Source organism: Balaenoptera physalus (assembly GCF_965194825.1).
Source record: "Balaenoptera physalus genome assembly, chromosome: 1".
NCBI classification, from domain to species: Eukaryota; Metazoa; Chordata; class Mammalia; order Artiodactyla; family Balaenopteridae; genus Balaenoptera; species Balaenoptera physalus.
Window position 1 is genome coordinate 184,547,418 of NC_138882.1, and position 14,566 is coordinate 184,561,983.

At 47.1% G+C, this 14,566-nt stretch overlaps 1 protein-coding gene and 1 pseudogene across 9 annotated transcripts in view; both read right to left on the minus strand.

Moving 5' to 3' along the window:
- The window catches only part of LOC309639647 (forkhead-associated domain-containing protein 1-like), a 78,900-nt gene that overhangs the window by 62,784 nt on the left and 1,550 nt on the right, over nt 1–14,566 (minus strand). For 7 of the 8 annotated variants that reach the window (XR_014251788.1, XM_082417099.1, XM_082417102.1 and 4 more), the window contains exons 1-3: nt 6,823–8,109; nt 4,474–4,563; nt 3,344–3,448 (exon numbers count right to left, since the gene is read on the minus strand). Coding sequence is in view for 7 of the 8 variants with exons in the window: in XM_082417099.1 (XP_082273225.1) it covers nt 3,344–3,448; nt 4,474–4,563; nt 6,823–7,161 (534 nt within the window). In the remaining variant the exon portion in view is untranslated. Of the gene's footprint in view, nt 1–3,343; nt 3,449–4,473; nt 4,564–6,822; nt 8,110–14,566 lie in introns of those variants that run through there. The other variant, XM_082417100.1, reaches the window with a different exon arrangement.
- Nucleotides 10,109–14,518, minus strand: LOC309639707 (serine/threonine-protein kinase MARK2 pseudogene; annotated as a pseudogene). The gene has a single exon. The product of its transcript is annotated as a serine/threonine-protein kinase MARK2 pseudogene (transcript).

Consider the following 14,566-nt stretch of genomic DNA (forward strand, 5'->3'; position numbering starts at 1 on the left):
CTCACTGGTGGAAACCTCTCTGGAGGCTTGCTAAAGCAATGTCTATTGAGAATAGACAAAGGAAGAGAATAGACAAAGAATAGACAAACGCTTTCCTGCAAAGGAAGGCGTTTAAAGTGGAGAAGCTTGCCTATTTTTCCTCCCTTGCTTGGGTAACAGTCAACGCACGGTAAGCTTGGGAGCGCCCCACGCTACCCTTTGCTGGCCAGTATAGGCCTTGCAGCTGCTCAATTCTTGGATGCACCTGCTGAGCCCTGGGCTCTGGCACCAACAGGAAACGAGGCAAACTCTCGTAAATAAATGGAAAGATTTTGTGCTGAAACAAATCCACAGGCTGTTTATTAGGGATCTGAAGAGGGGGATCACAGGGATGTAATTAAAGACCCAGAAAAGCCCTTAAGAGCTTTCTTCTGAGTAGTGTGGTACAGTGGAAGAGCCTCTACCCAGCTCTGTTACCTTGGAAAAGTCATCTAACCTCTCTGGGCCTTAGTTTTCTCCCAGGTCTAAACATGCTCTGACTTCTATTTCAGCAGCCTTTTTCATATGCTGCAAAAGCCAAGTCCAACCTTGGACTCTGCCCTTATCTGTGTTCTCCATGAACAGCCCCCATTCCCATCCCCAAGCCTCAGAGTCACCTTCAGCGGCCGACCTGCTCCCTCTCTCACACTCGGTAGTCTCCACGCCTGTCCTCCAATCCCTCTCACATGAAAGTTGGCCTGTGACAACTGGCCTCCTCGCCTCTAGTTTAGTTTCTTCCAGTGCAATCTTAACGGTACTGTGAGAGTTACCCAGCTGTAAGGCAGCTCTGTCCAACAGAACTTTCTGCAACGACACAGGTACTCTGAGCGAGCCTGTGTTGTCTAATATGACAGCCACCAGCCACATCGGGGTATCGAGCACTCGAAATGTGGCTGGTGTGACAGAGGAACTGAATTTAAATTTTATTTAATTTTGATTAATTTCAGTGTAAACAGTAGCATGTGGCTGTTTGCTACGCCAGGGTAACTGAAGTCAGATGAACCTGGAGTCAGACAAAACCGACTGTGCAATTGGGCTAGTTAACTTACTAGTAACTAGTAGCCTTGACTTTCTCAACTGTAAAATGGAGAGGATGATTTCTAGACCATAGCGCTGTTGTGAAGATGAAGAGATGAAATGTTCGGGGTAATGCCTAGTACATGAGAAATTGTAACTATCATTTTCACCCTTATTACTGGCCATGAATGTCATTGCATCAGTCCCCTGTTCAGAAGCCTTAGTAGCTCCCCACTGCCTATGTGGTACAGAGCCCAAGCGCCTGAACTAAGGCAAAACACCAAGCCAGGGATTCAAGAAGCCCCTATGAACTCTGAACGAGGTAAACAAAAATGAATCCACACCTAGGTAAACCATAATAAAACTGCTGGAAATCAAGCGAAAAGACAATCTTAAAAGCAACCAGAGAAAAAGACAGATTATGCAAAGGTACAACAGTTAGGCTTACAGATGACTTCTAAATAGAAATAATAGGAGCCACAAGACAATAGTGACATATCTAATGCTATCTCTAATGTGCTGAAAGAAAAGAATTGCCATTGTAGAATTCAATACGCAGTCAAATGTGTCTTAAGAATGAAGGTTAAATATACATCTCCAGACAGACACACAGGCACATCTGAGAATTTGTCATCAGCAGAGCCACAATGAGGGAAAACACTAAAGGGTATTCTTCAGACACAAGAAAAATGAACCCAGATGGATGATCAGAGATGCAGAAAAGATAAGCAACAGTAAGGGTAATGCGTGGATATGATACTGACTATATAAAAACACTAATAATGTCTTTTGGGGTTTTAACTATCAAGAGGAGTTTAGAGAATGACAGCAATGGCTTATAAATCTGGAGGGGGTAAGTGAAGTTAAGGTGTTCGAAACTCATTGTACTGTCAAGGATAAGGGCATAATTATCAACTACTATTGCCTCTTGGTAAGTTAAGAATGCATATTGTAGTCTTTAGGATGACTACCAAGAGAATAGTAGAAGAGTGAAAAACTTAATTAATGTGTGATTTAGGTGAGTCAAGGATGAATGCTGTTGTCTTACTATTATTAAAAGAATAGTAAAAAAAGTGAAATATTTCCAAGCTAATAGAGGGGGAAAGTGGAATGAGAGAAAACCATCAACTCAGAAGGAGGCAAGAAAGGAGAGAAAAAGGAATATAGCACAGATGGTACAACTGGTACTGAGCAAGAAGGTAAATTTAAACCCCAGTACATGAGTAATTACATAATATAAATGGACTAAAAGTCAAAGATTGTCAAACTGGATTTTGTAAAAACGATACGCTATTTGGAAGGCATATGTCTAAAACGTAAGACAAAAATTGACAGAGAAAGTATGAAAAAGATATGCTATGAAAACTCTAACCAACAGAAAGCCAGTGATGAAGCTAAATGACAAAGAAGACGTTAAGGGAGAAACACTACTAGAGATGAAAAGGGACATTTCATGATGATCAAAAGTTTTGTTCTACAGGAAGTATTAGGATTCTAAATTTATATGCACCTAGTAACACAGCCTCAAAATATATAAAGCAAAAATCATTAATATTGAAAGAAGAAACACACAAATTACAAACATGATGAGATTTTAAAAAACATTCTCAGTGACTGATGGAACAAAAAGACAAAAAAAAATCAATATGAGAATTTAAGTTGGAACAACATCATTGGCAAACTTGATTTAATGGATCAATTCTTTCCTAGATAATTTCACAATTAAGATTTGAAGGCAGGGCTTCCCTGGTGGCGCAGTGGTTGAGAATCTGCCTGCCAATGCAGGGGACACGGGTTCGAGCCCTGGTCTGGGAAGATCCCACATGCCACGGAGCAACTGGGCCCGTGAACCACAACTACTGAGCCTGCGCGTCTGGAGCCTGTGCTCCGCAACAAGAGAGGCCGCGACAGTGAGAGGCCCGCGCACCGCGATGAAGAGTGGCCCTCACTCGCCGCAACTGGAGAAAGCCCTCACACAGAAACGAAGACCCAACACAGCCAAAAATAAACATAATAAATAAATAATAAATTAAAAAAAAAAAAAAAAAGATTTGAAGGCAGTCTAGGGTAGTGGTTACACACAGGAGCTTTGGAGTCAGTCAGACCTGGATTCAAGCTCTGTCACAGCTACTTTATCCAAGTGAGCTTGGGTAACTTCCTTCACCTCTGTGAGCCTCAGTTTTCCCGGCTGTAAAGTGGGGTCAATACCAGTATAGACCGCATGGGGTCACTGTGAGGATCCACAGAGATGATGCAGGTGGAGTGCTTGCCCCAGAGTGGTTGCCAGGCTGACCCGTCCCTGCCATACCTTGCTCTTTTCCCGCAGCGTCTTAGAGATCAGGCTCTGCTCGGTACTGCTCCTTTTCAGCTCCTCCCTGAGCTTCCTCATTTCTTTCTCCATGTCATGGATTTGCTGAAAGAGTTCCAACAACAGGGAAGTCAACTTCATAACTCATTTCATCCGCTTCATTAAGGCAGAAACCTAGTCTGGGATTCGCTTAATTCCTTCCCATGGGGGACAATTCTACATCTTTAAGGCAAAGTGGACTTTCTTTCAACGGATGCAATGAAAGTGCTGGGTGAGGGAAAATCTGAGCTTCTTTAGAAGATCAGCATGGATCCTGGATTAAACAGTACAAGATACCTATCCACTCATTAGAATCTCTTGCCTTGGGGTATATTTTTGAGTTCAATCTAAATAAGGGCTGTTTGGAAGACACAATGGGCACAGTTTGGAAGAAAAGAACAATGACATTTTTCTTCTTTCTCATTTGAGGCAGAGAAGTGTGCTCCTGGCATAGAGAAGAGCACATGTCTCCTCCCCCGTCCCAGGCACCGTCCTTCCCAACGGATGGAAAACGTATGCCTGGTGATGTGCACGAGGATTCGGCTGGTACAGGGGGTGAACATTTACATTTAGCGGTCATCTTGTCATTGTATTAATTTTTATGTTCACCTTCCATACAAGGCCAGTGATACATTTGCTTTTTATTTTGTTTTTATGAATTGGTGTAAAATTGAATGTATTTAAGTAAAAATGCTTAAAGAAGAGTGGTGTTAATAACAGTGCCCGGGGCTGTGATAAAACTTGTGACAGTGGATCATGAGAGTTTGGGCATCACAAGTGCAGGGGTAGGGACCACGGTGAATTTCTAGCAGCATATGGTGGCCACCTCCCGTCCCTTTCCCCAGGGGAAACCTGATGAGGGGCCTCGAGCCCACTGCCCAGAAGATCTGGGGAGAGTGTGTTTTCCATGGTCTTTTCACCCATCTCTTTGAGGCTAGCAAATCAAAGAATTATGAGACTACATTAACAGACAAACACCCATAAAGCCCCAGAGCTTGTGCTAGCTAATGGGCCAAGGAACCCCTCCAAAACCCTGAAGGTCAAAATCTAGGCTTTCTGTGGACACCTAGGGGTGAGGAGGTTCAACGCACGGTTTTGCAGAGTTTTACCTCTTTCTCTTGGGCTTCCCAGTGCTCCTTCTGGGCCTCTTCCTTCTGTAACTCTTCTTTCAGCACTGAGCACTGTGGAGAAAAAGGACAAGGCCACGGGGGCTTGGCTGGGGCTCCCAAGTCCCTGTGTTCACGCCCAGGAGTGTTTCCTGCTGTATAACCCAATCACACCTCTGAATTCCGAGAGGCGAGACCATTTGTGTGATGGGAGCACGGGATACTGCAGTCGTTCCCAGTTCACCCCTCTCATGAGTTCTGAGGAATAGAGTGTCTAAATTCCTCTTCAAAAGCCAGCAAACTTCACCGCAGGGGAAATCCAGCTTTGTAGAGTCTGGGTACTTAGGGTGCGGGAATTGGGATGTTTTCACGCTGTGACCGGTGAGGGTGGAGGGGAGCGGAACCAGTGAGCTCGGGTCCATCTTAGGGCTTTTGTGCAGGTTGCATCTCAAAGACACAACTGCCCCGGCTGGTGTGGAGGGGTAAACGGAGCTGTCTTTCCCGAGGGCGGCTCGGCAACAGGCATTAAGGTCATAAGGATGGATGTGCCTTCTTTTGACCCAGCAATTCCCACTTTAGGAATGTACCTTAAGGGCAATGACTGGAGAAATAAGTAAATCTGTAATTTCAAGGATGCTTTTCACAGAATTGTCAGTAACAGTGGAAAAAAAAAAAAAAAGAGGCAACAACCCAAGTGTTGTTTATAACAGCAGACCACTTCATAACACTGGGTACATCCAGGAGAAAGTATGTAGCTTTTAAGACCAAGGATAAGAGCGTTGATTTATTAGCACGGGAAATAGTAAGTATTTAAAAATTTAAAAAATGTGCATAGTATAAATTCACTATAAAATGATTGATTGATTGATTTCTAGGTAATATATAGAAACAAGACTGGAGGAACGTACATGAAAATATTAACATTGATTTCTCAAAGTAGCATTTCCTCTCCTCTCTTTTTATTTTTTCTTTTCAATGTCATCTACTTATTTTTCTAAAATTAACACACATGATGTATGTCATTAAAAAAAAAAAGGCATCTCAAATGTTCACAAGGGCAGTACCCTTGGTGGTGAAGAGCCCTTGGTGGTGAAGAGCCCTTGTGCTGTTGGCCGGCACAGGCTAGAGGAGAAGGGACCTCATTCCAAGGTCAATGAGGAAGGGGAAACGGGGACATAAATCATCCAAATGCACTTCAGGAGGTAGAAGAGCCAAGCAGGTGCTGTCTTTGCATATTCCTTCTACTTAGCACCAGCTCTGCACCCCCTTCCCGTCCCCAACACACACACACACACACACACCACATAAAACAGCTATAGCACATGCCTAGGAAGACACTCCGCTTGGGAGAAACGAATGCAGAGGGCTTGGCCAGGCAGCTGACCCGGGGCAGAGGCAGAGGAGCACAACGAAAACCAGATTCCCACTTCTCGGAAAACGATTTTGTCATCCCCATTTCACAGATGGGGAAATGGAGGCCAAATAAGTTACAATAAAAGAAAGCTCTGGGATTGGACCCTGGTCTGTCTGACCTCAAAGCTCATGCAGTGCCTTTCACCAGCTCCAAATTGGGTATGGTACTACGTACCAGGTATTACTTATTATGCCTTTTCCTTGGAACCTCAAGATCTGTTCTCACCCCACCCCCATGCAGACCTAGCTAACCCGTTGGGTAGCTGCTGGGAATCTCTGAGTTGCCACCTGAGATGAAAGCTTTGTGGTTTTACCTTGACTCACAGAAACAGACACATCATACAAATACTGAGAAATCTTATCCTATAGAGTCAGGATTCTAAAGTTTGCCTTGAAGGCAAGATTTGCAAATAGTCAAAGTTACACGTAAAAAGCTCTTTGCTTGCCTACCACGTTCATTTTCCATAGAGAAATTCTACACACTAAAGTCTAAGGGAGAAATGAGAGTCTGCGTGTTTGCATCTGGATCTTCAAACATTCTGCTTTGAAGGCAGTTATGAGAACCAGTGGCGCTGGGACCACGATGCAGCCGTGTGGTCGTCCTTGCTCACAGAGAGATCCTGTTCTGTTTAACATTAAACTTTGCAATGGCAATATATGCTAATAGGTGTGTGTGTCGCTGGGGTTAAACAAACTAACTTATAATGGGGTTAGAAAATGTTTGCTGGATTTGAATATATATTATGCTTATTCTGAGCCACATACACGCTGTACTTTGAAAAGCTGCAAAGAAGTTGGCCACCTGCCCAGCAGCTACCTCCCTGTGCCCTTGGGCACTGGCCTCATCTCACCACCGTGTGTCATGTGACTCCACCGTGTCTGCTTTTCGCAGCTACAATTTGGTGATGACCCGACACTCACTCTGGAGTTGAGGGCTTCGAGCTGGAGATCCTTTTCTTTGTTCTCACTTTTTAGTTGATTCACCTCCCGTTTTAGTTGTTGAACTTGATCATCCTTTACTAACACATCTCTTTGCAAAGATGACACCATCTCTGTAAAAAAAACCAAACCAAACCAAAACAAAAAACTCATGGAGGTCAAAGAGGCAGGAAGGATTATTGGCAACACCATGGCTGTCAGCCAACGTTTGGACAAGACCTTCCAAGCCCGGGCCACCACCGGTGCCCGCCTAGAACTGGGGAGGCTTTTTCCGAGGGTCCCAGAGCAGGAGTGGGAATGAGAGCAAAGTCCACAGAACATGGTTTGAGGCTTCAGTGAGAATGAGGGGCAGTCAGCACCAGCGAGAGGAGACGCCTTTGGGGGCCCCTTGTGGGCACAGGCCAGGCAAAGCCGGGAGGACAGGCCACACCATGGGCCTGGGGAACGAAGGCCCAGCACAAGGAAGGTCCAGGAATTCTCCAGAGGCCAGGAGACAGGCTTGTGGCAGAGGGCACTGCTGGACACTATTGATGGGGTGGTTGGTTTCACTCTCCTCTGAGTTTGGACCCCTCTCTACCACTTATTAGCTTGGTGGTCTTGGACAAGCTATTTCACCTCCCACTGTCTGTCCCGCACAGAGTTATTGTAAGGGTCAAATGAGACGGTATGTCCCAAGAACATAAAGTGGCTAAATTATGTTTGTTACATGGCGCCTATTATTTTTCTCGGCAGCCAGCTTCCAAAATGCCCCCAATGATCCCTGCCGCCTAGAATTCATGCCCTGTGTAGCCCCTCCCACCCTGAATAGGGCTGACACGGGTAACCAATATGATCCTGTGGAAATGACGGAATGTTTCCTCCCAGGCTGGGTCATAAAAGACACTGTGGCCTCCTCTTGGCTCTCTCTTGAATCACTCACTGTGGGGGAAGCCAACTGCCGTGCTGTGAGGACGCTCAAGCAGCCCTAGAGAGAAGCACGTGTGGTGAGGGACTAAGGCCTCCAGCCAATAGCCACATGAGCAGCCATTCTGAACGGGGATCCTCCAGCTCCCCTCGAGGCTTTAGATGACATGACTGATGCCCCAGCCGACATCTTGACTGCAACTCATGAGAACTAAGTCACCCCCACCCCTCAAATTCCTGAACTACAGAAACTGGGTGAGATAATAAATATTGGTTGGGGTTTTATCCATTACATTTTGGGGTAACTTGTTATGCAGCAATAGATAACTACTCCATTACTGTAGTATCATTTTTTTTTTAACATCCTTATTGGAGCATAATTGCTTTACAACGGTGTGTTAGTTTCTGCCTTATAACAAAGTGAATCAGTTATGCATATACATATATCCCCATATCTCTTCCCTCTTGCGTTGTAGTATCATTTTGAATAAAAGTGGGAAGAAGGGTGCATAAACGCAGTGGTATTGGGTTATCCCATACGGTTCTTTTCTTGGAAGAACATTAGGCCCAGTTTTATTGGTAGGTATCAATCAAGAATGTATATGAAATACAGAACAAAATGCTCCAGAGTTTCATTTTAAAAATGAGCTTTGCCTCCAGGACACAGTTAAGTTACTTGGAAATCCCTCTGGGGCTTGCCACACTTTGAGTGGGTCCAGCTCATCTCAAGTGTTATCCCAACCCGGGTCTGTCCGACTCCCTGATCGGAGAAAGTGGGATCTGAGACAGGCTTGATGCTTGGATGAGGTCTGACTGGCCGACATATGGGAGGAAGGCGAGGACCAGCGAGTTCATCCGTACATTCCCGGTGCCCAGAACAGCACCTAGCCTGGGGGAGGTGCTCAGCAAATATCTGAGGACATCCCGAGTTAGGGAGGAGCAGAAGCAGAGACCTGGGGGCAGCAGGCAGTGGGGGTGGGAGTGATTAAGTTGCAGAGTGAGGCAGAAGAAAAGCACAGATTCATACAGAGATGGTGATTCACGTGCGACTCAATGCTATGCCCGGCTTTTACAGCTGTGGGCGTGTTTCCTGCTACGTGCTGGCTGCTTTAAGAGTGATGTGCCCCTCCGAAGCTCATTGCCTCCTCCCTGTCACCTGCTTCTCTCCCTCCCCTCGTATGTGAGTGGTCCCATCCTCTTCAGGTCTCTAGACATGTCATTTTCTGCTTAAAAAACCCCACTGGATTCCCAACACCCTTAGAATAAAAACCCCAGACCCCCCGACCCTGCCCAGCCCCACAATCCCTCGTTCACTCCATGCAGCCTCACTTGCCCTTGGTTTGTCCTTGCCCACCTGAAACAGGTCCTCTCTAAAAGAAGGACATAGCCGTGGAGGATACAACATAAACTGGTTAGAATCAGTTAGGTCCAAGGTGGCGTAAGATTCGACTTCCAGTGGAACTTGAGCCTCACTATAGGCTCATTGTAATACATTAGCTAAATGACACACTCACCAGCACCAGGACAGTTCCGAGGCTGCCCATGAAGGTCAGAAAGTGGGTGGTGGCCCAATTCCTGGAAATCCCCGCCCCTTCCCCAAAATATTAGAGTTGTCATAATCCTCCCACTCATTAGCCTGTAAAATTACCCAGCCCATAAAAACAAACCACCCCTTATTTGGGGGCCTCTAGCCTTCTGAGATGGCCCACGCTCTGCCTGTAGAGTGTGTTTCTCTCTAAATAAATCCACTTCTTACTTTGTCTCTCACTGAATTCTTTCTGCGATGAGACATAAAGAACCTGAGCTTTATTAAGTCCCGGGACCAGATGTGTGATCTCGATTAAAAGTTAGTGGGTTCTCACTGGGCTCGAGTCCCAGCCCACGGGTTCGAGTGCCACCTGAGTTGCGTGGCTGCACGCCCACTAAGCTGTTCTCCCTTGGCCTCCCCCCTTGAAGCGCTGGCCAGCACGACACACGGTTTATTTTCTCCACAGCACCACTGCTCTCTGAAGTGGGCTTGTTTGTTCATCCGTTTGCTTTTATTGTCTGTCACCCCCTCTCGAATCTGTGAGTACAGGAATCTGACTGTCTTGCTTGGCTCTCCCTCCCCAGAGCCTGGAACGGGGGCCTGACACCTAGCAGGTGCTCAATAAACATGTTGAAGGAATGAAGGAATCCAGGAAATCGAAGCGCAGCCACAGCTGTGCATTGGCTGCCCCTCTCCACACCCAAGCCCTTTATCAGGGAACCACCTCGGATAAAATTAGAAACTGTTTTCACTTGGGCCCAAGTGCACTCGGGTGAAATGGGTGAGACAATGGGTGCCTTAAAAGAGTGAACTCGGTGCGTCCTCAGCCCCGCCCCCGGCGCGCTGGCGTTAGGTGGACGCGGTGGTCTGGGCGCCTGCGACGTGCGTGGTGTGGTCGGGCACTGGCATCCGAGCGGGGCTGGCTGGGCGGCGGGAGCCGTCACAGGAAATAAGTGACCGTGGTGCTCAATAGTTTGGATAAGATGATTCAACTCCAGAAAAACACTGCTAACATCGGGAATATCTGTGTTTTGGCTCATGTTGACCATGGAAAAACTACTCTGGCTGACTGTCTTATATCTAGCAATGGCATCATCTCCAGCCGCCTGGCAGGCAAGTTAAGGTACATGGACAGCAGAGAGGATGAACGGGTCCGAGGGATCACGATGAAATCCAGTGCCATTTCACTACATTATGCAAAAGACACAGGCAGTTCTGCGACAAGCCTGGCTCGAAAACATCCGTCCAGTTTTAGTGATTAATAAGATAGATCGCTTGAGAGTGGAACTGAAATTCACCCCACAGGAGGCCTATTGTCACCTCAAGAATATTTTAGAACAGATTAATGCACTCACAGGAACTCTTTTTACTTCTAAAGTGCTAGAAGAAAGAGCAGAGAGAGAGAGACTGAATCCCAAGTGAATCCAAATTCTGAGCAAGGAGAGCAAGTGTGTGACTGGAGCCCTGGCTTGGAGGACACGGGTGATTCTCACCTTTACTTCTCTCCAGACCAGGGAAATGCGGTATTTACAAGTGCAATAGATGGGTGGGGCTTTGGAGACTTTCTGGGAACTTGGTAGCTGGACACATTGTTCTGCCACTTGCAGCCACTTGGGAGCCCGAGTTCAGAGACCCCAGTGTGTAATGGCCAAAGGGCAGGAAGTGAGCGAGGCCTTCTGTGAGCACCTCCAGAAGCCGCTGGCTGGGTTCCAGCCCTGTCACATCTGGGACGGCCCCTCGAGGTGGTTCACGGGCACGTGGTCAGAGTGCTCTGTGTCTAGCGGTGAGAATTCCGCAGTCGGCAAGTGACCTGTAAGCGCACGAGAGCCAATGGAACTGTGCAGGTGATGCGTCCGAGAGCATGTGCCCCCAGAGAGAGGCCTCTGGGAAGTACCTGCTCCAGCCACCCGTGTGTTCAAGGGCTTATTGAACCAGGGAACCAGTTGTTCCGATTAACTCCAAGCACCACATGGGTCCACGCTTGTCTCACTGGAAAATGCACAGCCCCAATTCTGTGCAGGGACGACGCAAAGCAGAGTGTGATACATCTTTCCGGAGCATCAAGTTTATTAACTAGAATTGGAAGAACCAAGGAGTTCTTGGAACAAGAACTATCCCCCTCCCCCACCAACACGGAAGACAGAAGAGTGGGGGAGGGGAGACGTGCCCCAGGAATGACAGTCCAGTCTCTCAAGTTTCACCCAGGTGGGGGTTGAGGGGCAGACCTGCAGCCACGGTGGCCTCGCTTTCGGTCGCCCGGGCTGCTCCGGACCATCCTCTGAGCTGGCCAGGGTCTTGGATACGATGCTTCTGAAGGCCGTGCAGAGAACGCGCTCGTCTTCCACTGGACGGGGCCCCAGGGAGCGCGGCGGCCTGACCTTCCTGCCTCGGTCATGCATGGGGTTCACATGGGCTCACTTTATTATGACGCCTCATGCTGGGCAGCTTGCAACAAAGATGTTTCAAAACAAAGTTCCAGATTCTCCCAGCCACCCCTTGCTTTTTCTGGCTCTGGCCAGAGACAGTGGATGAGGACACACTCTCAGGCTGCCCAGCGTGGGAGGACCTTCCAGTGTTGGACACACCCGGGGGGCAGCTGGTTCTCTCCGGGGCTCCAATCCTGCTGCTGCTGGAGGTGGATGTCCCAGTGCCACACTGGGGGCCTGGGCTGGGGGTGGCAGTCCTCGCCTCCAGGCTGGGTGGGGGACAGGCAGACTCACCGGTCTTCTGCCCTGCCTGCTGGTCTTCCTGCGGCTGCACATTTTTTCTCTGGTAGAGCCAACTGGTTTGCAGGGAGGACACCACAGGGCTTGGAGAAGGCTCAAGTTCACTGCCACTGAGGTCCCCGAAAGAGAAGGGCTTCACAGTTATGATGGAGACCCCCACCTTGGGTTTCACGGAGCTCACACTGCCTGTCCCAGTGTCCTGGATCTGGTCGCAAGTCAAGCCCGGAGTCCTCACCATTGTCACCTCCAGGTCCTCTGCACAGGGTGGCTGGAGTGGCTCCTTCTGGCCCATGTTTAACCAAGCATGTCTCATGAGGTCAGGTAAGGTGCCTCTGTCACTGGGGCTGAGGGCAATCATTTTTTGTAATAGATCCCTTATCTCTAAAGACAGATAAGGTGGGATGGGGTATTGCCCTTGTAGGATTTGCTTCCGCAGCTCCTGGAAGTCTTTTCCCACAAAGGGCCGGGACCCAGTTACCATGGTGTACAGCACTACTCCCAAGCTCCACACGTCCACCGCAGGGCCGCTGTAGCTCTGCCCCAGGAAGAGTTCCGGGGCAGCATAAGGGGCTGTGCCGCAGATCGTGTCCAGTAGGCCAGTGTCATCACACTTGTTGCTGAGGCCAAAGTCTGTAAGTTTAATATTCATGTTGGAATCAAAGAGGAGGTTCAGTGGCTTCAGGTCCCGATGCACGATGCCCCTCTGGTGGCAGTGCTGCAGGGCGGAGAGCAGCTGCTGGAACGGGCCACGGGCCTGCGCCTCTGTCATACGGCCATGGATCTTCAAATAGCGGTACATGTCCCCCCCACTGAGGTACTCCATCACCAGGATAAATGCCTCCTCTGTGTCAATCGTCCACAGCAGTTTTACAATATTGGGGTGATTCAGAGCCTTCATACCGCACACTTCCCGGAAAAGTGCCTGGACACTTGAGAAGCTCTGACGCCTTTTCTTAATCACCTTGAGAGCCACCTGTGTCCCGGTCAGAATGTGCCGGGCCAACTTCACTTTACCGAAGGTGCCTTCACCAATGGTGTGGAGGATCTCGAAGTCATCAATATGAGCCGCCTTGCCAGCAGATTTGGCTGTGAGGCCCTGCATCCTGGTGACCTGCTAACTACACTGACTGACAGCACTACCGAGCAACGCTAACTACACTAACTAACAATGCTAACTGTACTAACAGGGCTAAGTATGCTGTCTCTACTAACAACGCTAACTACGCTAACTGTACCAACAGCGCTAACTAGTACTAACTACACTAACTATGCTAATCAAGTATTAACTATACCAACAATACTCACTATGCTAACTGTAGAAAGAAAAATGAGACAAATAAAAAAGAGTAGAGAAAAGAGAAACGAAAATCAACAAAATGGCAGAAACAAGGAAAACACAAGCTAACTGTAGGTCCAAGGCCGTCAGGTCACCAAAAGCAGCTTCCTGGGCTCTAAGGACCAAAAACCTGGGCCCACCTTTCTCTTTTATAGGGCTTTGTGAAGTACATCACAGTGGTGCATTCTGAGGTCAGAGCAAGAAATGGACCCATCACCGCTGGGGATAAACCACAGGGGTTTTCTCACTTTTTGAGTTCAAGGCCCCTTTACACTTAGGAAAAAGGATCCCAAAGAAATTTTTCTTTACGTGTGTTATTAGATATTGGTATTCACTTTGTTATAAATTAAAATCTGTAGGATACTTCAGTGGCCTTTTTATTTCTAGTTTGAAAATGGGTAATAATTTTAAAGACCTCATAATGTCTACACTTGAAATATTCAATTCCTTTTCCTTAAATTCTGGTCTCAAAATAACGTTACAACTTAACTGACTTCACGATACTATACAAAATGTTCTGTTGCATAAGACACGATAAGGTACATTAGGAAAGTCTATGAAGCTGAGAGAAGATTTCCCAGGAAGGTAGGTCATGATCAGATTTCTCATTAGGAGCCTCGGAGGCCAGATGGCATGGCTCAATGTACTTGAAGTGTTGAAGGAAAGAAACCGTCAACCAAAAATCCTATATCTAGCAAAACTTTCCTTCGAAAATGAGGGAGATTGTGACCACCTAGAGGGGTGGGATAGGGAGGGTGGGAGGAAGGGAGACGCAAGAGGGAAGAGATTTGGGAACATATGTATATGTATAAGTGATTCACTTTGTTATAAAGCAGAAACTAACACACCATTGTAAAGCAATTATACTCCAATAAAGATGTTTAAAAAAAAAAAAAAAAAGAAAATGAGGGAGAAATCAAGACATTCCCAGTTAATCAAGAGTTAAGAGAGTTCTTAACCACCAGACCTGCCTGCCACAGGGAGTTCTTCAGGTTGGAGTCAAGGACCCTGGATAGTAACTCAAAGCCTTATGAAGAAATAAAGACCTCTGGTACAAGTAGATAGACGGGTGATGAGAAAAGCTAGTACTATTGTAGCTTTGGTTTGTAGCTCCACTTTTTGTTTTCTGTTTGATTTAAGAGACTAATATATAATAAAACACACACACATACAAATCATAAAAAAAAAAAAAAGAGTGACCCCATTTTGTCCACACTCTAGTTTGCACTCAGG